This window comes from Salmo trutta, unplaced genomic scaffold (genome assembly GCF_901001165.1).
Source record: "Salmo trutta unplaced genomic scaffold, fSalTru1.1, whole genome shotgun sequence".
Lineage (NCBI taxonomy): Eukaryota > Metazoa > Chordata > Actinopteri > Salmoniformes > Salmonidae > Salmo > Salmo trutta.
In genome coordinates, this window is record NW_021822992.1 from 3,305,732 (window position 1) to 3,328,025 (window position 22,294).

Sequence of the window (22,294 nt, forward strand, 5' to 3'; positions counted from 1 at the left end):
GCAGAGTCCCAGAGTCTGGAATGACTGGGATAGGGCAGAGTCCCAGAGTCTGGAATGACTGGGGTAGGGCAGAGTCCCAGAGTCTGGAATGACTGGGGTAGAGCAGAGTCCCAGAGTCTGGAATGACTGGGATAGAGCAGAGTCCCAGAGTCTGGAATGACTGGGCTAGAGCAGAGTCCCAGAGTCTGGAATGACTGGGGTAGGGCAGAGTCCCAGAGTCTGGAATGACTGGGGTAGAGCAGAGTCCCAGAGTCTGGAATGACTGGGTTAGGGCAGAGTCCCAGAGTCTGGAATGACTGGGGTAGAGCAGAGTCCCAGAGTCTGGAATGACTGGGGTGGAGCAGAGTCCCATAGTCTGGAATGACTGGGTTAGGGCAGAGTCCCAGAGTCTGGAATGACTGGGTTAGGGCAGAGTCCCAGAGTCTGGAATGACTGGGGTAGAGCAGAGTCCCAGAGTCTGGAATGACTGGGGTGGAGCAGAGTCCCATAGTCTGGAATGACTGGGTTAGGGCAGAGTCCCAGAGTCTGGAATGACTGGGGTAGAGCAGAGTCCCATAGTCTGGAATGACTGGGGTAGGGCAGAGTCCCATAGTCTGGAATGACTGGGATAGGGCAGAGTCCCAGAGCCTAGAATGACTGGGATAGGGCAGAGTCCCAGAGTCTGGAATGACTGGGTAGGGCAGAGTCCCAGAGTCTGGAATGACTGGGGTAGGGCAGATTCCCAGAGTCTGGAATGACTGGGTTAGGGCAGAGTCCCAGAGTCTGGAATGACTGGGTTAGGGCAGAGTCCCAGAGTCTGGAATGACTGGGGTAGGGCAGAGTCCCAGAGTCTGGAATGACTGGGTTAGAGCAGAGTCCCAGAGTCTGGAATGACTGGGATAGGGCAGAGTCCCAGAGTCTGGAATGACTGGGGTAGGGCAGAGTCCCAGAGTCTGGAATGACTGGGATAGGGCAGAGTCCCAGAGTCTGGAATGACTGGGATAGGGCAGAGTCCCAGAGTCTGGAATGACTGGGGTAGAGCAGAGTCCCAGAGTCTGGAATGACTGGGGTAGAGCAGAGTCCCAGAGTCTGGAATGACTGGGGTAGAGCAGAGTCCCAGAGTCTGGAATGACTGGGGTAGAGCAGAGTCCCAGAGTCTGGAATGACTGGGGTAGAGCAGAGTCCCAGAGTCTGGAATGACTGGGGTAGAGCAGAGTCCCAGAGTCTGGAATGACTGGGGTAGAGCAGAGTCCCAGAGTCTGGAATGACTGGGTTAGGGCAGAGTCCCAGAGTCTGGAATGACTGGGGTAGAGCAGAGTCCCAGAGTCTGGAATGACTGGGGTAGAGCAGAGTCCCAGAGTCTGGAATGACTGGGGTAGAGCAGAGTCCCAGAGTCTGGAATGACTGGGGTAGAGCAGAGTCCCAGAGTCTGGAATGACTGGGGTAGAGCAAGAGTCCCAGAGTCTGGAATGACTGGGGTAGAGCAGAGTCCCAGAGTCTGGAATGACTGGGGTAGAGCAGAGTCCCAGAGTCTGGAATGACTGGGTTAGAGCAGAGTCCCAGAGTCTGGAATGACTGGGTTAGGGCAGAGTCCCAGAGTCTGGAATGACTGGTGTAGAGCAGAGTCCCAGAGTCTGGAAGGACTGGGATAGGGCAGAGTCCCAGAGTCTGGAATGACTGGGATAGGGCAGAGTCCCAGAGTCTGGAATGACTGGGGTAGAGCAGAGTCCCAGAGTCTGGAAGGACTGGGATAGGGCAGAGTCCCAGAGTCTGGAATGACTGGGATAGGGCAGAGTCCCAGAGTCTGGAAGGACTGGGGTAGAGCAGAGTCCCAGAGTCTGGAAGGACTGGGGTAGGGCAGAGTCCCAGAGTCTGGAATGACTGGGGTAGGGCAGAGTCCCAGAGTCTGGAATGACTGGGGTAGAGCAGAGTCCCAGAGTCTGGAATGACTGGGTTAGGGCAGAGTCCCAGAGTCTGGAATGACTGGGGTAGAGCAGAGTCCCAGAGTCTGGAATGACTGGGTTAGGGCAGAGTCCCAGAGTCTGGAATGACTGGGTTAGGGCAGAGTCCCAGAGTCTGGAATGACTGGTGTAGAGCAGAGTCCCAGAGTCTGGAATGACTGGGGTAGAGCAGAGTCCCAGAGTCTGGAATGACTGGGATAGGGCAGAGTCCCAGAGTCTGGAATGACTGGGGTAGGGCAGAGTCCCAGAGTCTGAAATGACTGGGTTAGGGCAGAGTCCCAGAGTCTGGAATGACTGGGGTAGGGCAGAGTCCCAGAGTCTGGAATGACTGGGTTAGGGCAGAGTCCCAGAGTCTGGAATGACTGGGGTAGGGCAGAGTCCCAGAGTCTGGAATGACTGGGTTAGGGCAGAGTCCCAGAGTCTGGAATGACTGGGTTAGGGCAGAGTCCCAGAGTCTGGAAGGACTGGGGTAGAGCAGAGTCCCAGAGTCTGGAATGACTGGGGTGGAGCAGAGTCCCATAGTCTGGAATGACTGGGTTAGGGCAGAGTCCCAGAGTCTGGAATGACTGGGGTAGAGCAGAGTCCCAGAGTCTGGGATGACTGGGGTAGAGCAGAGTCCCAGAGTCTGGAATGACTGGGGTAGAGCAGAGTCCCAGAGTCTGGAATGACTGGGGTAGAGCAGAGTCCCAGAGTCTGGAATGACTGGGTTAGGGCAGAGTCCCAGAGTCTGGAATGACTGGGGTAGAGCAGAGTCCCAGAGTCTGGAATGACTGGGGTAGGGCAGAGTCCCAGAGTCTGGAATGACTGGGGTAGAGCAGAGTCCCAGAGTCTGGAATGACTGGGTTAGGGCAGAGTCCCAGAGTCTGGAATGACTGGGGTAGAGCAGAGTCCCAGAGTCTGGAATGACTGGGGTAGGGCAGAGTCCCAGAGTCTGGAATGACTGGGTTAGGGCAGAGTCCCAGAGTCTGGAATGACTGGGTTAGGGCAGAGTCCCAGAGTCTGGAATGACTGGGATAGGGCAGAGTCCCAGAGTCTGGAATGACTGGGGTAGGGCAGAGTCCCAGAGTCTGGAATGACTGGGGTAGAGCAGAGTCCCAGAGTCTGGAATGACTGGGATAGAGCAGAGTCCCAGAGTCTGGAATGACTGGGCTAGAGCAGAGTCCCAGAGTCTGGAATGACTGGGGTAGGGCAGAGTCCCAGAGTCTGGAATGACTGGGGTAGAGCAGAGTCCCAGAGTCTGGAATGACTGGGTTAGGGCAGAGTCCCAGAGTCTGGAATGACTGGGGTAGAGCAGAGTCCCAGAGTCTGGAATGACTGGGGTGGAGCAGAGTCCCATAGTCTGGAATGACTGGGTTAGGGCAGAGTCCCAGAGTCTGGAATGACTGGGTTAGGGCAGAGTCCCAGAGTCTGGAATGACTGGGGTAAAGCAGAGTCCCAGAGTCTGGAATGACTGGGGTGGAGCAGAGTCCCATAGTCTGGAATGACTGGGTTAGGGCAGAGTCCCAGAGTCTGGAATGACTGGGGTAGAGCAGAGTCCCATAGTCTGGAATGACTGGGGTAGGGCAGAGTCCCATAGTCTGGAATGACTGGGATAGGGCAGAGTCCCAGAGCCTAGAATGACTGGGATAGGGCAGAGTCCCAGAGTCTGGAATGACTGGGTAGGGCAGAGTCCCAGAGTCTGGAATGACTGGGGTAGGGCAGATTCCCAGAGTCTGGAATGACTGGGTTAGGGCAGAGTCCCAGAGTCTGGAATGACTGGGTTAGGGCAGAGTCCCAGAGTCTGGAATGACTGGGGTAGGGCAGAGTCCCAGAGTCTGGAATGACTGGGTTAGAGCAGAGTCCCAGAGTCTGGAATGACTGGGATAGGGCAGAGTCCCAGAGTCTGGAATGACTGGGGTAGGGCAGAGTCCCAGAGTCTGGAATGACTGGGATAGGGCAGAGTCCCAGAGTCTGGAATGACTGGGATAGGGCAGAGTCCCAGAGTCTGGAATGACTGGGGTAGAGCAGAGTCCCAGAGTCTGGAATGACTGGGGTAGAGCAGAGTCCCAGAGTCTGGAATGACTGGGGTAGAGCAGAGTCCCAGAGTCTGGAATGACTGGGGTAGAGCAGAGTCCCAGAGTCTGGAATGACTGGGGTAGAGCAGAGTCCCAGAGTCTGGAATGACTGGGGTAGAGCAGAGTCCCAGAGTCTGGAATGACTGGGTTAGGGCAGAGTCCCAGAGTCTGGAATGACTGGGGTAGAGCAGAGTCCCAGAGTCTGGAATGACTGGGGTAGAGCAGAGTCCCAGAGTCTGGAATGACTGGGGTAGGGCAGAGTCCCAGAGTCTGGAATGACTGGGGTAGAGCAGAGTCCCAGAGTCTGGAATGACTGGGGTAGAGCAAGAGTCCCAGAGTCTGGAATGACTGGGGTAGAGCAGAGTCCCAGAGTCTGGAATGACTGGGGTAGAGCAGAGTCCCAGAGTCTGGAATGACTGGGTTAGAGCAGAGTCCCAGAGTCTGGAATGACTGGGTTAGGGCAGAGTCCCAGAGTCTGGAATGACTGGTGTAGAGCAGAGTCCCAGAGTCTGGAAGGACTGGGATAGGGCAGAGTCCCAGAGTCTGGAATGACTGGGATAGGGCAGAGTCCCAGAGTCTGGAATGACTGGGGTAGAGCAGAGTCCCAGAGTCTGGAAGGACTGGGATAGGGCAGAGTCCCAGAGTCTGGAATGACTGGGATAGGGCAGAGTCCCAGAGTCTGGAAGGACTGGGGTAGAGCAGAGTCCCAGAGTCTGGAAGGACTGGGGTAGGGCAGAGTCCCAGAGTCTGGAATGACTGGGGTAGGGCAGAGTCCCAGAGTCTGGAATGACTGGGGTAGAGCAGAGTCCCAGAGTCTGGAATGACTGGGTTAGGGCAGAGTCCCAGAGTCTGGAATGACTGGGGTAGAGCAGAGTCCCAGAGTCTGGAATGACTGGGTTAGGGCAGAGTCCCAGAGTCTGGAATGACTGGGTTAGGGCAGAGTCCCAGAGTCTGGAATGACTGGTGTAGAGCAGAGTCCCAGAGTCTGGAATGACTGGGGTAGAGCAGAGTCCCAGAGTCTGGAATGACTGGGGTAGGGCAGAGTCCCAGAGTCTGGAATGACTGGGGTAGGGCAGAGTCCCAGAGTCTGGAATGACTGGGATAGAGCAGAGTCCCAGAGTCACAAGGGTCGTATTGAGGAGACCAAGGCGCAGCGTGCTCATAATTTATTTTAATGAAACTACTTAAACAAAAAATAAAAAACGACAGCCAACAGTTCCGTCAGGTAAACTAACAAAACGGAAAACAACTACCCACGAAAAACTAAGGGAAAAAGGCTGCCTAAGTATGGCTTCCAATCAGAGACAACGATAGACAGCTGCCTCTGATTGGAAACCATACCTGGCCAAAACATAGAAAACAAAAACATAGAATGCCCACCCATCTATCACACCCTGACCTAACTAAACAGAAAAACACAGCTCTCCTAGGTCAGAGTGTGACACTCAGAGTCTGGAATGACTGGGGTAGGGCAGAGTCTCAGAGTCTGGAATGACTGGGTTAGAGTCCAGGAACCGTTTAGAATTCCTGCCTGCTTTTAAATAGAACATTCTAAACTGTAGCGTTTTAAAATGGAGCTCCACCCTAGTAGCAATTGTACCTCTGAAATACAGGGCCTTCTGGGAAGTATTCAAACCACTTCACTTTTTACACATTTTGTTATGTTACAGCCTTATTCTAAAATGGATTAATCTACAAACAATACCCTATAATGACAAAGCAAAAACTGTTTTTTAATGTTTGAACATGTATTAAAAATAAAAACAGTAATACCCTATTGACATAAGTATTCAGACCCTTTGCTATGAGACTTGAAATTGAGCTCAGGTGCATCCTGTTTCCATTGATCATCCTTGAGATGTTTCTACAACTTGATTGGAGTCCATCTGTGGTAAATTCAATTGATTGGACATGATTTGGAAAGGCACACACCTGTCTATATAAGGTCCCACAGTTGACAGTGCATGTCAGAGCAAAAACCAAGCCATGAGGTTGAAGGAATTGTCCGTAGAGCTCCGAGACAGGATTGTGTCGTCACAGATCTGGGGAAGGGTACCAAAAACTGTCTGCAGCATTGAAGGTCCCCAAGAACACAGTGGCCTCCATCATTATTAAATGGAAGAAGTTTGGAACCACCAAGACTCTTCCTAGAGCTGGCAACCCGGCCAAACTGAGCAATCTGGGGAGAAGGACCTTGGTCAGGGAGGTGACCAAGACCCCGGTGGTCATTCTGACAGAGTTCTAGAGTTCCTCTGTGGAGATGGGAGAACCTTCCAGAAGGACAACTATCTCTGCAGCACTCCACAAATCAGGCCTTTATGTTAGTGTCCAGACGGAAGCCACTCCTCAGTAAAAGGCACACGACAGCCCGCTTGGAGTTTGCCAAAAGGCACCTAAAGGACTCTGAGACCATGAGAAACAGGATTTTCTGGTCTGATGAAACCAAGATTGAACTCTTTGGCCTTAATACTGGAGGAAACCTGGCACCATCCCTACGGTGAAGCGTGGTGGCAGCATCATGCTGTGGGGATGTTTTTCAGCAGTAGGGACTGGGAGACTAGTCAGGATTGAGGGGAAGATAAACAGAGCAAAGTACAGATCCTTGATGAAAACCTGCTCCAGAGCGCTCAGGACCTCAGATTGGGGTGAAGGTTCACCTTCCAACAGGACAACGACCCTAAGCACACAGCCAAGACAACGCAGGAGTGGCTTCGGGACAAGTCTCTGAATGTCCTTGAGTGGCCCAGCCGGAGCCCGGACTTGAACCCGATCGAACATCTCTGGAGAGACCTGAAAATAGCTGTGCAACGACGTTCCCCATCCAACCTGACAGAGCTTGAGAGGATCTACAGAGAAGAATGGGAGAAACTCCCCAAATACAGGTGTGTAATACAAGCTTGTAGCGTCACACCCAAGAAGACTTGAGGCTGTAATCACTGCCAAAGGTGCTTCAACAAAGTACTGAGTAAAGGGTCTGAATACTTATGTAAATATGATATTTCAGTTTTAAATGTTTAATACAGTTGCAAAAATATCCAAAAACTTGTTTTTGCTTTGTCATTATGGGTTATTGTGATGTCATTATGGGGTATTGTGATGTCATTATGGGTTATTGTGATGTCATTATGGGTTATTGTGATGTCATTATGGGTTATTGTGATGTCATTATGGGGTATTGTGATGTCATTATGGGTTATTGTGATGTCATTATGGGTTAATGTGATGTCATTATGGGGTATTGTGATGTCATTATGGGTTATTGTGTGTAAATTGACGAGGGGGAAAAAAAAACAATTGAATCCGTTTTAGGATAAGGCTGTAACGTAACAAAATGTGGGAAAAAGTCAAGGAAGGTGTTTGAATGTTTTCCGAATGCACTGTACTGTAGGTACGGTATCCAAGCTGGCTGTCACAATGTCCTTTACTTTAAAATACACCCAACAAAAATAGAAACACAACATGCAACAATTTCTAAGATTTTACTGAGTCACAGTTCATATAATATATATCTCATATAAGGAAATCAGTCAATTGAAATAAATAAATGAGGCTCTAATTTATGGATTTCACATGACTGGGGATACAGATATGCATCTGTTGGTCACAGACACCTTAACAAAAAACGTAGGCGTGTGGATCAGAAAACCAGTCAGTATCTGGTGTGACCACCATTTGCCTGATGCAGCCTAATGCAGCGCGACACATCTCCTTCACATAGAGTTGATCAGGCTGTTGATTGTGGAATGTTGTCCCACTCCTCTTCAGTGGCTGTGCGAAGTTGCTGGATATTGGCGGGAACTGGAACACGCTGTTGTACACGTAGATCCAGAGCATCCCAAACATGCTCAATGGATGACATGTCTGGTGAGTATGCAGGCCATGGAAGAACTGGGACATTTTCATCTTCCAGGAATTGTGTACAGATTCATGCGACATGGGGTTGTGCATTATTATGCTGAAACATGAGGTGATGGTGGTGGATGAATGGCACAACAATGGGCCTCGGGATCTCGTCACGGTATCTCTGTGCATTCAAATTGCCATCGATAAAATGCAATTGTGTTCATTGTCCGTAGCTTATACCTGCCCATACCATAACCCCACCGCCACCATGGGGCACACGTTGGCATCAGCTAATTGCTAGCCCACACGACGCAATACACGTCTCAAGGAAGCTCATCTGCAGGCTCGTCGTCCTCACCAGGGTCTTGACCTGACTGCAGTTCTGCATCCTAACCGACTTCAGTGGGCAAATGCTCACCTTCGATGGCCACTGGCAGCTGGAGAAATGTGCTCTTCACAGATGAATCCCAGTTTCAACTGTACCAGGCAGATGGCAGAGATATACTGATATATGCTGTCTGCCATCTGCCCGGTACAATTAAAACCGTTTTCACGGGACTGGTATTCACAGGTCTGGTATTCACTGGACTGGTATTCACGGGACTGGTATTCACGGGACTGCTATTCACAGATCTGGTATTCACAGATCTGGTATTCACTCTCAATGGTGCATCTGTAGAAGTTTGTGAGGGTCTTATGGACCAAGACAAATGTCTTCATCCTCCTGAGGTTAAAGAGGCGCTGCTGCGACTTCTTCACAACAGTGTCTGTGTGGGTGGACCATTTCAGGTTGTCTGTGATGTGCTCTCTCTGCTGCATTCTGTATTCCACGATCAGATCCTTCGTTGTGTTGACGTTGAGGGAGAGGTTATTTTCTTGGCACCACTCCTCCAGGGCCTTCACCTCCTCCCTGTAGGCTGTCTTGTCGTTGTTGGTAATCAGGCCCACTACTGTTGCGTCGTCTGCAAACCAGTCATGGGTGAACAGAGAGCACAGGAGGGGGCTGAGCACGCACCCTTGTGGGACCCCCGTGTTGAGGATCAGCGTAGTGGAGGTGTTGTTGCCTACCTTCACCACCTGGGGGCGGCCCGTCTCCCTATCGGTCTATGGAATAACTTGCTGTCTCCATGACGATACTATCCTACCAGTAGAGACAGTCATCCCTTATGTAACCAGACTCATACATCTAGAACGTGTCTGTATGTTTGTCTTGCTATTCTTACCTTCTTACCGTTACAGGGCTGCTATTGGCTATCAGGTCGTTCAGCTCAGTGGCTCCTCGTCTCCCTCTCTTTATGTCTTATTGTGTTTTCACAGTATAAACATCACCTGAGTTAGACACATCACCTGAGTTAGACGCAGTATAAACGTCACCTGAGTTAGACGCAGTATAAACATCACCTGAGTTAGACACAGTATAAACATCACCTGAGTTAGACACATCACCTGAGTTAGACGCAGTATAAACATCACCTGAGTTAGACACATCACCTGAGTTAGACACAGTGTTAACATCACCTGAGTTAGACGCAGTGTAAACATCACCTGAGTTAGACGCAGTATAAACATCACCTGAGTTAGACGCAGTATAAACATCACCTGAGTTAGACGCAGTATAAACATCACCTGAGTTAGACACATCACCTGAGTTAGACACAGTGTTAACATCACCTGAGTTAGACGCAGTATAAACATCACCTGAGTTAGACACATCACCTGAGTTAGACACAGTGTTAACATCACCTGAGTTAGACGCAGTATAAACATCACCTGAGTTAGACGCAGTGTTAACATCACCTGAGTTAGACGCAGTATAAACATCACCTGAGTTAGACACATCACCTGAGTTAGACACAGTGTTAACATCACCTGAGTTAGACGCAGTATAAACATCACCTGAGTTAGACGCAGTGTTAACATCACCTGAGTTAGACGCAGTATAAACATCACCTGAGTTAGACGCAGTGTTAACATCACCTGAGTTAGACGCAGTGTTAACATCACCTGAGTTAGACGCAGTATAAACATCACCTGAGTTAGACGCAGTATAAACATCACCTGAGTTAGACACATCACCTGAGTTAGACACAGTGTTAACATCACCTGAGTTAGACGCAGTATAAACATCACCTGAGTTAGACACATCACCTGAGTTAGACACAGTGTTAACATCACCTGAGTTAGACGCAGTATAAACATCACCTGAGTTAGACGCAGTGTTAACATCACCTGAGTTAGACGCAGTATAAACATCACCTGAGTTAGACGCAGTGTAAACATCACCTGAGTTAGACGCAGTAATAACATCACCTGAGTTAGACACAGTGTTAACATCACCTGAGTTAGACGCAGTGTTAACATCACCTGAGTTAGACGCAGTATAAACATCACCTGAGTTAGACGCAGTAATAACATCACCTGAGTTAGACGCAGTATAAACATCACCTGAGTTAGACGCAGTGTTAACATCACCTGAGTTAGACGCAGTGTTAACATCACCTGAGTTAGACGCAGTATAAACATCACCTGAGTTAGACGCAGTGTAAACATCACCTGAGTTAGACGCAGTATAAACATCACCTGAGTTAGACGCAGTAATAACATCACCTGAGTTAGACGCAGTATAAACATCACCTGAGTTAGACACAGTAATAACATCACCTGAGTTAGACGCAGTGTAAACATCACCTGAGTTAGACGCAGTATAAACATCACCTGAGTTAGACACATTTAACTACCCTGGAGGGGTGACGTCACACAATTAACTACCCTGGAGAGGTGACATCACACATTTAACTACCCTGGAGAGGTGACATCACACATTTAACTACCCTGGAGAGATGACATCACACATTTAACTACCCTGGAGAGGTGACATCACACATTTAACTACCCTGGAGAGGTGACATCACACATTTAACTACCCTGGAGAGGTGACATCACACATTTAACTACCCTGGAGAGATGACATCACACATTTAACTACCCTGGAGAGGTGACATCACACATTTAACTACCCTGGAGAGATGACATCACACATTTAACTACCCTGGAGGGGTGACATCACACATTTAACTAGCCTGGAGAGGTGACATCACACATTTAACTACCCTGGAGGGGTGACATCACACATTTAACTACCCTGGAGAGATGACATCACACATTTAACTACCCTGGAGAGGTGACATCACACATTTAACTACCCTGGAGGGGTGACATCACACATTTAACTACCCTGGAGGGGTGACATCACACATTTAACTACCCTGGAGAGGTGACATCACACATTTAACTACCCTGGAGAGGTGACATCACACATTTAACTACCCTGGAGAGGTGACATCACATATTTAACTACCCTGGAGAGATGACATCACATATTTAACTACCCTGGAGAGATGACATCACAGGGCCCATTGGAATGCAGTATGTCTTATTTAATACACTACCTTTGACCAGGGCCCATTGGAATGCAGTATGTCCTATTTAATACACTACCTTTGACCAGGGCCCATTGGAATGCAGTATGTCCTATTTAATACACTACCTTTGACCAGGGCCCATTGAGACACAGTATGCCAGAGTCCAGAGTGAAGAAACATCAAACAGGGCATTCTACAGATATAGGCTGACCCATAGATGAAAGAGCTGTACTTCAGAAGCACTATCAGTATGTGTGATTGTAGAATAAGCCTGACCTTCTCTCGGATCAGTTAGCTTGGGTGACCAATCCCAAATCAATTGAGAGAAGTTGATTTACTGTAAGCTGAGTTCTGAATCCAACCTCTCTGCTGGGGATGTAACCAACTATGTGTTATTACAAAGCCTCCTCTCCTGACTGAATAAGGACCTGCAAGCTGAATGTGTTCCTCAGACACAATGCTTTGTTTATAAAAAAAAGGGGGGGATTGAATGGAGGCGGGCAGAAAGCAGCTCTGTTCTTACTGCCATGTGATCTTACACACTTACTGTGTGGAGACACTATAGCAGAATTATGGTTGGTGTGTTTTATATCAAACATCCAATCTGGTAAACTAAGGAGACGACCCTTACAGGAATATCAACAGCAGGTAGAAAGGAAAGGTGGTGATATCAGGAGCAGGTAAAGGGGAAAGGTGGTGATATCAGGAGCAGGTAGAGAGGAAAGGTGGTGATATCAGGAGCAGGTAGAAAGGAAAGGTGGTGATATCAGGAGCAGGTAGAGAGGAAAGGTGGTGATATCAGGAGCAGGTAGGGAGGAAAGGTGGTGATATCAGGAGCAGGTAGAGAGGAAAGGTGGTGATATCAGGAGCAGGTAGAGAGGAAAGGTGGTGATATCAGGAGCAGGTAGAGAGGAAAGGTGTTAATATCAGGAGCAGGTAGAGAGGAAAGGTGTTAATATCAGGAGCAGGTAGAGAGGAAAGGTGTTAATATCAGGAGCAGGTAGAGAGGAAAGGTGGTGATATCAGGAGCAGGTAGAGAGGAAAGGTGGTAATATCAGGAGCAGGTAGAGAGGAAAGGTGGTGATATCAGGAGCAGGTAGAGAGGAAAGGTGTTGATATCAGGAGCAGGTAGAGAGGAAAGGTGGTGATATCAGGAGCAGGTAGAGAGGAAAGGTGGTGATATCAGGAGCAGGTATTTAAAAAAAAAAAAAGTATGTATTTTTTTATTTATTTTTAATTTTAAGCCCCCCGTCCCCGCAGGAGGCCTTTTGGTAGGCCGTCATTGTAAATAAAAATGTGTTCTTAACTGACTTGCCTAATTTAAATAAAGGTTAAATAAAAAATCAAAATAAATAAATGTTGAGAGGAAAGGTAGTGAACTGACAGCACATTATGTTTAAATCATTTTTTAACGACCTATATAATTACTAGCCAGTACAGTGAACCTAAAAATGACTGTATACCACAATTCTCTTTGGTAATACTACATAGAATCTAACTTTCTGAATGATGGGAGTATTAGCTTGCCCTCGTGTGGCCAAGTCCCATTGTTCACTGGTTCATGTTTCCGGGGGGGGGGGTTTCAATGTAACACCACAACATTGAGCTATCAGACAGCACAGGTTTGTGAATGATTTTAAGATGTAGCTTCTTATGTTATATCACTTAATGATCAGGTTGTTAGGGACGTTTTTCCCACTGTACTTTGGGGATGTTATTAAAGTCTACGCTTTTAGAAATCCGCATGTTTATAAGGGCTTATAACTGAAGGACATGGCTAGTCAGCTAGCTCTTGCCCATCGCACGAAGACAACAACAGTAAGGTGCCTCTGCATGGGTCAGATGCGCATGTGTAGATCTCTTAGTTGGGACCGGACGCATGTCCCTTGTACCTGAGCTAGTGTCTATCTGCCTCAGTTAGCACAGACAGGGGACTATTATGGGCTGGTAGCTGCACACATACGACCTAGCAATCAACTCTGGCCAACTGTTTTACAGTTCAATAACAGTGCTGATTCATCTCTGTTTCCCTCCCTTGCTCTTCCGCTGTTTCCCTCCCTCTGTTCCTCTCTCTGTTTCCCTCCCTCTGTTCCTCTCTCTGTTTCCCTCCCTTGCTCTTCCTCTCTGTTTCCCTCCCTCTGTTCCTCTCTCTGTTTCCCTCCCTTGCTCTTCCTCTCTCTGTTTCCCTCCCTCTCTTCCTCTCTCTGTTTCCCTCCCTCTGTTCCTCTCTCTGTTTCCCTCCCTTGCTCTTCCTCTCTCTGTTTCCCTCCCTCTGTTCCTCTCTGTTTCCCTCCCTTGCTCTTCCTCTCTCTGTTTCCCTCCCTTGCTCTTCCTCTCTCTGTTTCCCTCCCTCTGTTCCTCTCTGTTTCCCTCCCTTGCTCTGCCTCTCTCTGTTTCCCTCCCTCTGCTCCCCTCTTTCCCTTGCTCAGTCCCTCTCTCCTATCTGTTTCTATCCCTCCATCCTTCTGTCCTACCTTTCCCTGGTAGCAGCAGCATGGTTCTGTCTGCAGCCGGGCAGCACCTGCTCAGGGTCAGTCGGCCTGGTGCCTGGGGGCAGCACCTCCTCCTCAGGGTCAGTTGGCCTGGTGCCTGGGGGCAGCACCACCTCCTCAGGGGGATTGGATCTGTTTCCACCACTGCTAAGGGCTTCCAGGAGAAGGAGATCAGAGAGAAACTCCAAGCTTTCCCTGGGGGATCTATAGACCTCGTCAAACAGGAGTCAGGCATCGCTGTACTGACCGTCAACAACCCTGCTCGCATGAACGCTTTCTCTGGTATGGAAGCACTGTCTAATGTTCTATTATATTCACTGATCTGACTGTTGCTCTTTGCTAACCTGCGATTCAGACTAAATATCACTCCGATTATCTTTGGTTTTTTCTTCACCAAACGGAGCGAATATATATATATATATATATATATATAACTCTTTGTTTCTCCTGAGAATGACAGTGGGACTAAGGGGGCTGGTGCTCAATGAACTGGGTTGCGTTAAGTAGGGCACACTGTAGCAAAACGTTTAGCAACAGATGACATAAAAATGTGTTTATTTGGATCCCCATTAGCTTTTGCAGCAGCTGCACCTCCTGGGGGCCCACAAAAAAAACTGATACACTGATGAACAAGGACTTATAATACAACATCTAGAAACAATACAACAAAACATTTAACAATACAACATCTAGAAACAATACAACATCTAGAAACAATACAACATCTAGAAACAATACAACAAAACATTTAATAATACAACATCTAGAAACAATACAACATCTAGAAACAATACAACAAAACATTTAACAATACAACATCTAGAAACAATACAACATCTACAAACAATACAACATCTAGAAACAATACAACATCTAGAAACAATACAACAAAACATTTAACAATACAACATATAGAAATAATACAACATCTAGAAACAATACAACATATAGAAACAATACAACATATAGAAACAATACAACAAAACATTTAACAATACAACATCTAGAAACAATACAACATCTAGAAACAATACAACATCTAGAAACAATACAACAAAACATCAAACAATACAACAAAACAATGTGTGTTTGTTTGTGTCCCCTCACAGTCTCCGTCGTTCCATGAGATGTTGTTTAATCCGGGGTTTTTTTAAAGGTAATTTTGTTGTTCGTTTGAGTGCATTTTTACATTTACATTTTAGTCATTTAGCAGACACTCTTATCCAGAGTGACTTACAGTAGTGAATGCATACATTTCATACATTTCATACATTTTTTTTTCTATTTTTTTTTTTTCTGTGCTGGCCCCCCGTGGGAATCGAACCCACAACCCTGGTGTTGCAAACACCATGCTCTACCAACTGAGCTACAGGGAAGGCTAATTGGGAAGGCTAATTGGGAGATGGGAGCTCCATTCAATCATGGCTCTGTATAATACTGTGCATTACCGTGAATTCATTTTGGACTTGGGGGCTGTGAAGAGACCCCTGGGTGTCTGTGCATTACCGTGAATTCATTTTGGACTTGGCGACTGTGAAGAGACCCCTGGGTGTCTGAGCATTACTGTGAATTCATTTTGGACTTGGGGGCTGTGAAGAGACCCCTGGGTGTCTGAGCTGAATGCTATTTGATTATGCGGACTATCTAGAATTCTCATCACACTTCATCTCTCGTCAATCCTCAACCTCATATTGAACATGTTCAGGTTGTACCTCCCTGTTTCACACAGGTTCAAAACGTTTTATCTCTACTGAACACTACCCTGTGTTCCTCCAGGTTCTATGATGGTGGAGCTGGAGGAGAGGGTGTCCCAGCTAGAGGAGTGGACGGAGGGCAAAGGTCTCATCATCCAGGGGGCTGCTGGGACATTCTGCTCTGGGTCAGACCTCAACGCGGTCAGGGCTATATCCAACCCTCAGGTCAGTCCTCAATGTTATCAGAGATATATCCAACCCTCAGGTCAGTCCTCAATGTTGTCAGAGATATATCCAACCCTCAGGTCAGTCCTCAATGTTATCAGAGATATATCCAACCCTCAGGTCAGTCTCTCTGGTCTCTCTGGTCCCTCATCTCTGAGGTTCTCTCTCTGAAAGACCAGTAGGAAGCTCAGTGAACAGTTTTTATTCAGTCACATTGTATTGGGGCACTCCTACTTCCATCCAATCTGACTTTCTAAACCACGTGTCCAACTCATTCCACGGAGGGCCGACTGCCTGCGGGGTTTTCCATCCTCCCTTGTACTTGATTAATTAAGGTCACTAATTAGTAAGGAACTCCCCTCACCTGGTTGTCCAGGTGTTAACTGAAAGGAAAAACCCAAAACCAGCAGACACTACCAGGCCCTCCATGGAATGAGTTGGACCTCCTGGTCTAAAACGATGCGTCTTGTCTTTCAGGATGGGATGAAGATGTGTATGTTCATGCAGAATGTCCTGATCAGGCTACTGAGGTAGGACCCTCCCCTCTGTGGTAGGACCCTCCCCTCTGTGGTAGTACCCTCTGTTGGAGGACCCTCCCCTCTGTGGTAGTACCCTCTGTGGTAGGACCCTCCCCTCTGTGCTAGGGCCCTCTGTGCTAGGGCCCTGCCCTCTGTGCTAGGACCCTGCCCTCTGTGCTAGGACCCTGCCCTCTGTGCTAGGACCCTGCCCTCTGTGCTAGGACCCTGCCCTCTGTGCTAGGACCCTGCCCTCTGTGCTAGAACGTTCTAGATCAGTGTGTCATGCCAGACGTTCTGTGCCACACTAACCCATGTGTTCTGTGTTGAAGGCTTCCTCTGTTGTCTGTAGCTCTGGTGGAAGGGAGCGCACTGGGAGGAGGAGCTGAGCTCACTACTGCCTGTGACTTTAGGTACAGTAACGTGACTCGTCGTCCATAGATGGCACCATTGTGTTTATTCAACTTTAGGCCTACATCCAGATAGTGGAGAATCAAATGTATTTATATAGCCCTTCTTACATCAGCTGATATCACAAAGTGCTGTACAGAAACCCAGCCTAAAACCCCCAAACAGCAAGCAATGCAGGTGTAGAAGCACGGTGGCTAGGAAAAACTCCCTAGAAAGGCCAGAACCTAGGAAGAAACCTAGAGAGGAACCAGGCTATGAGGGGTGGCCAGTCCTCTTCTGGCTGTGCCGGGTGGAGATTATAACAGAACATGGCCAAGATGAGAGAAAAGTAGAGTGCACATTAAAAAAAAAAAGGCCTTTTTCAAGAAATATCAAAAAAACAAAATCCACCAAGTTTCCAATAATCTCTAAACCAATGTCACGGTCTCTCCCTGCTAGGTTGATGGTGCCAGGCAGTATGATCCGGTTTGTCCATAAACACATGGGTCTGGTCCCTGGTTGGGGAGGTGCAGCTAGATTGGTACGCATCGTAGGCAGCCAGAACGCCCTGAAGATGCTGAGTGGCGCTTTGAAAGTAGACCCAGAGATGGGGCTTCAGATCGGGCTCGCGGACGGCGTCCTGGAGGGTTCCCTGGATGGGTCTGGAGCCAATGCCCTCCTGGAGGCAGAGCAGTGGTTGGGTTGCTACACCACAGGTCCAGCCTCGGTCATCAGAGCCATAAAGAACGTGGTGGTGTCTGGGAGAGAGCTCCCCCTAGATGTGGCCCTGAGGACTGAGAGGGATGTGTTCGGGACAGTGTGGGGAGGTCCGGCTAACCTACAGGCTCTGGCCAGTAAAGCCAAACACAAGTGAATTAACTAGTGTTGCGATTACATTGTATTCTCGTCCTAATGTTCTGGAGAAACCTAGAACGTCTGGAATGGAAGCCGTCCCACCAACCCAAACTGAGAAGACGAGAATGCAACGTAGAGGGTCTGAACTCAACCAGAACACGCTGAACTAGTGTATTCATTCTGACGATTCTGTTGCTAAAAAAAAAAGTATCTTAAAACAGACGTAAACGAATCCTACCTGTATTTGTCCAATAGCAACTATAGTTTTAGTTTTGGACCGATTTGGCAGAATGAATACATCCCTGGACTATGCTCTGGGAGTTTGACAGTACCCAATGACAGATTTATATTGCTGTGTTGTGAGTGACCACTAACAATCAATTATTTTAGTGAAAGAATTGTTGCTGACTGTCGGGACAATAATATGGGTCCCATTTATCAGTGGAGAGTCAGATATGATGCTAGTTGTGACATGTGAAGATGGTATTGTGCCTTTTGGCCTTCGTGGCTCTACTACAGTCCATTAACACCAGGGGTGACTGAACACCGGGGGGGGACCCAACGCCGGGGGGGGACCCAACGCCGGGGGGGACCCAACGCCGGGGGGGGGACCCAACGCCGGGGGGGGGGGGGGGAACCCAACGCCGGGGGGGGGGGAACCCAACGCCGGGGGGGGGACCCAACGCCGGGGGGGGACCCTCTTCATTACAATGCAAGCTTGATGTTAGAAGAAAAAAAAAACAAGTGCCCACATTTCTTAGTCTCTTCCACAATTTCTTCCATTGTACAACAATTACATGGCAAATACTAAAAACATATGACAAAACAAACTTGGGTCATCTTGAAGTCAATTTATTTAACAAAAACACATCTACAGAGAAAGAAGTGACTCAGCCAGACTACTTCTCCCCCTGTGGCTGATCAGGCATACTCCTGATGATGTCTGAATCCCCTGTGGACGATTTACAAAATAATTACAAATAAACCAGTCGTGAAAGAATAACAGTTTACACACACGACATGTGACAACATTTCAACATTTCACATTTGTCCCGTTTATCATGAAGAAAAAACCTCACCAGGGTCAATGATGGCCAGTGTACAGACTCTGAAGTACTTTCCACAGGCTGTGCCAAGCTCTATGTTGTTCCCACTGTAGTGGTGGACCCCAGTCTTAGCCAGCATAGCATAGTACTCTATCTCTGATTTCCTACAGGGAGAAGGGCAGAGTTCAAATCACTTTTAGAGTAGATTTACTGTAGTACAATATCGGTGCTGAGTTAAAATCACTTTTAGAGTGGATTCACTGTAGTACAATATCGGTGCTGAGTTCAAATCACTTTTAGAGTGGATTCACTGTAGTACAATATCGGTGCTGAGTTCAAATCACTTTTAGAGTGGATTCACTGTAGTACAATATCGGTGCTGAGTTCAAATCACTTTTAGAGTGGATTCACTGTAGTACAATATCGGTGCTGAGTTCAAATCACTTTTAGAGTGGATTCACTGTAGTACAATATCGGTGCTGAGTTAAAATCACTTTTAGGGTGGATTCACTGTAGTACAATATCGGTGCTGAGTTCAAATCACTTTTAGAGTGGATTCACTGTAGTACAATATCGGTGCTGAGTTAAAATCACTTTTAGAGTGGATTCACTGTAGTACAATATCGGTGCTGAGTTAAAATCACTTTTAGGGTGGATTCACTGTAGTACAATATCGGTGCTGAGTTAAAATCACTTTTAGAGTGGATTCACTGTAGTACAATATCGGTGCTGAGTTCATATCACTTTTAGGGTGGATTCACTGTAGTACAATATCGGTGCTGAGTTCATATCACTTTTAGGGTGGATTCACTGTAGTACAATATCGGTGCTGAGTTCAAATCACTTTTAGAGTGGATTCACTGTAGTACAATATCGGTGCTGAGTTCAAATCACTTTTAGAATGGATTCACTGTAGTACAATATCGGTGCTTAGTTCAAATCACTTAGGGTGGATTCACTGTAGTACAATATCGGTGCTGAGTTCAAATCACTTTTAGAGTGGATTCACTGTAGTACAATATCGGTGCTGAGCAGGACTGCATAACCTTCCCTGAGGGAAAGAGGCTTCTGTCCCAGCCAAGTAGTAACACACCCAACTGAAATAAATCAGTCAGTTGAAATAAATTCATTAGGCTCTAATCTATAGATTTCACACAACTGTGAATACAGAGATTATGAATCTGTTGGTCACAGACACCTTAACAAAAAAAGGTAGGGGCGTGGATAAGAACCAGTCAGTATCTGGTGTGACCACTATTTACCTCATGCAGCGAGACACATCTCCTTCACATAGAGCTGATCAGGCTGTTGATTGAGGCCTGTGGAATGTTGGTCTCACTCCTTCTTCAATGGCTGTGCCAAAGTAGCTAGATATTGGCGGGAACTGGAACACAGTCGTACACTTCCATTCAGAGCATCCCAAACATGCTTAAAATGGGTGACATGTCTGGAGAGTATGCAGACCATAGAAGAACTGAGACATTTCCAGCTTCCAGGAATTGTGTACAGATTTCTTGCGACATGGGGCCATTCATCATCATGCTGAAAACAATAGAGCCTCAGGATCTCATCACAGTATCTCTGTGTAATCAGATTGCTATTGTGTTTGTTGTCCGTAGCTTTATGCCTGCCCATACTAGAACCCCACCTCCCCCCATGAGGCAGTCTGTTCACAACGTTCACATCAGCGAACCTGCTCGACCACACAACGCCAAATGCACCGGGTACAGTTGAACTGGGATTCATCCGTGAAGAACACACTTCTTCAGCGTGTCGTTGGCCATCGAAGGTGACCATTTGCCCACCGAAGTCGGGTTTACGACGCCAAACTGCATTCAGGTAAAGAAACCCTGGTGAGAACGACGAGCACGGAACTTCGATGAGCTTCCCCCTGAGACGCTTTCTGACAGTTTGGGTAGAAATTCTTCCATTTGTGCAAAACCCAGAGTTTAATCAGCTGTCTGGGTGATTGGGCTCAGACGACCCCCCCCCCCCCCCCCCCCCCCCGCAGGTGAAGAAGCTGGATGTGGACGTCCTGGGTTGGCGTGGTTACACATGGTCAAGTTGGACGTACTTCTCTGGCAACAGCTCTGTGGACATTCCCGCAGTCAGCATGCCAATTGCATGCTCCAATCGAAACATCTGTGGCATTGTGCTTTGTGACAAAACTGCACATTTTTAGAGTGGCCTTTTATTGCCCACCCCCCCCAGCACAAGGTGCACCTATGTAATGATCATGCTGTTTTAATCCGCTTCTTGATATGCCACACCTGTCAGGTGAATAGATTATCTTTAGCGAAGGCAAAATGCTCACAATAGGGTTTAAAACATTTTTAAAAAGTGAACACAATGTGAAAAAGCTTTTTTGTGTGTATGGAAACTATCTGGACGATCTTATTTCACTTCATGTCATGAGAAACAACACTTCACATGTTGCGTTTCTATTGTTTTTGTTCCGTGTATTTACCTGAGGGCAGGTGTGTTGTTGGCCAGGATGACCAGCTTGGCTTTGCCCTGGCGGATCATCCTCTGAGTCTGTTTGTAGCCCAGTACGTATTTACCGCTCTTCATCACCAGCTGAAGACGAGAGTTGATGGACTCCAGGGACTTTTTCTGGGGAGACAAACTGATTAGATGAGACCACGACTGTATAAATAGGATTCATCCGAGTGGCGCAGCGTCTCAGTGCTAGAGGAGTCACTACAGACCCTGGTTCGATTCCAGGCTGTATCACAACTTGCCGAGATTGGGGAGTCCCATAGGGCGGCGCACAATTGGCCCAACTTCGTTCGGGTTATGCCGTCTTTGTAAATAAGAATTTGTTCTTAATTGACAAAGTTAAATAAAGGTTAAATTTAAAAAAATGACAGAACACAAGGCAGTCCACGCGTCATGTCATGTCAATATGAACCAGACCAGACGAGGGCCCGGTTTCACAAAAGCATCTTACGACTAAGTTCATCGTTAGAACCTTCGTAGGAGCAATGTTAAATCTCCGAGCCGTTTCCCCCCAAAAAATCAGCACTACTAAAGTTGTACTTAAACGCGAGTTATTTATCGACTGCCGCAGACCACCCGTAGAACAGCTAAGTGCGTCGTTACCTGCGTCCCCCCCCTACTGCGTCACTTTTTACACAGATCTCGCTAAACATAGAATCATAGAAGTTGACTACAAATACAAAGTTGGCAATGTTTTTATAATTGTTACAAACAAGGGAAGGAAATGTGTTTAAATGAAAACCGCGATGACTGCATTAAGGTGAATAGCCTGCATACGGTATATGCTACACAGGCCTACACACTTCAATGATATCTAAGTCAATTTAATGTTCATTCAATGGGGTTTCATTTTACTATTTGGTCAAATGTATATGAATGGAGAAAGCTTACCCGAGATGAGCGCTACCTTTATTATACATGCCTCAACGACGCACCTACCGAACGGTGTCGTGGTGTTTTTGGGGAAACGCATGTTACATCTACCGACCTAGGAAAGATGCACCGTAAAGACACTCGTAACCCTAAAGTTCCCTCGCTAACGCGGAAGCGGACCCTGCTTGGTCACTCACACTGGTATAAATGAACGATTTGAAAATAACATTTTACCCATCACCGATTAAGTTTAAGGATGTGCACAAACATTTCTATAAATGAACGTTTTTTTTTGTTTTTTTTTTTCAATCGCAAACTCACAGTTTTCTTAGTGGCCACCATGTCTGCAGTTTAGATGTTACTAGTGATTACAATCTTGCGTTGACATGAACCGGAGAGTTTCGCTAAACGCACAGCACCCTACACTGTCAGGTAGTTGAATGAAA

The 22,294-nt window shown here is 47.4% G+C and overlaps 2 protein-coding genes across 4 annotated transcripts; one reads left to right on the plus strand and one right to left on the minus strand.

The window, feature by feature from the left end:
- The first annotated feature begins 12,821 nt into the window (after positions 1-12,821).
- Positions 12,822-17,637, plus strand: LOC115187916 (ethylmalonyl-CoA decarboxylase-like). Of its 2 annotated transcripts, none has more exons than XM_029746979.1 (6): positions 12,822-12,881; positions 13,689-14,033; positions 15,528-15,790; positions 16,148-16,200; positions 16,518-16,598; positions 17,035-17,637. In XM_029746979.1, exons 2-6 carry the CDS (start codon positions 13,754-13,756, stop codon positions 17,447-17,449), a joined length of 1,092 nt encoding a protein of 363 aa, XP_029602839.1. In that variant the 5' UTR covers positions 12,822-12,881; positions 13,689-13,753; the 3' UTR covers positions 17,450-17,637. The 2 variants fall into 2 exon arrangements, with proteins under 2 accessions (XP_029602839.1, XP_029602841.1); XM_029746981.1 differs by having other exon boundaries at positions 15,528-15,670; positions 17,035-17,449.
- Positions 17,638-18,266: 629 nt separating this feature from the next.
- LOC115187913 (60S ribosomal protein L30) lies at positions 18,267-22,286 on the minus strand. Of its 2 annotated transcripts, none has more exons than XM_029746975.1 (4): positions 22,170-22,286; positions 20,944-21,089; positions 18,510-18,640; positions 18,267-18,382 (listed from the first exon to the last, which is right to left on the minus strand). In XM_029746975.1, exons 1-4 carry the CDS (start codon positions 22,188-22,190, stop codon positions 18,330-18,332), a joined length of 351 nt encoding a protein of 116 aa, XP_029602835.1. In that variant the 5' UTR covers positions 22,191-22,286; the 3' UTR covers positions 18,267-18,329. The 2 variants fall into 2 exon arrangements, with proteins under 2 accessions (XP_029602835.1, XP_029602836.1); XM_029746976.1 differs by lacking the exon at positions 22,170-22,286 and adding an exon at positions 21,867-22,013.
- Positions 22,287-22,294: the final 8 nt, after the last annotated feature.

Bases quoted from the DNA above. Each gene is read 5' to 3' on its own strand.
- LOC115187916 (XM_029746979.1), top strand. From the start codon at position 13,754: ATGGTTCTGTCTGCAGCCGGGCAGCACCTGCTCAGGGTCAGTCGGCCT. The intron at 14,034-15,527 runs GTATGGAAGCAC...GTGTTCCTCCAG, and splicing joins TCGCATGAACGCTTTCTCTG to GTTCTATGATGGTGGAGCTG. The intron at 15,791-16,147 runs GTCAGTCTCTCT...CTTGTCTTTCAG, and splicing joins GAGATATATCCAACCCTCAG to GATGGGATGAAGATGTGTAT.
- LOC115187913 (XM_029746975.1), bottom strand. From the start codon at position 22,190: ATGGTGGCCACTAAGAAAACT. The intron at 18,641-20,943 runs GTAAATACACGG...TTCTCCCTGTAG, and splicing joins AACAACACACCTGCCCTCAG to GAAATCAGAGATAGAGTACT. The intron at 18,383-18,509 runs GTGAGGTTTTTT...AATCGTCCACAG, and splicing joins ACTGGCCATCATTGACCCTG to GGGATTCAGACATCATCAGG.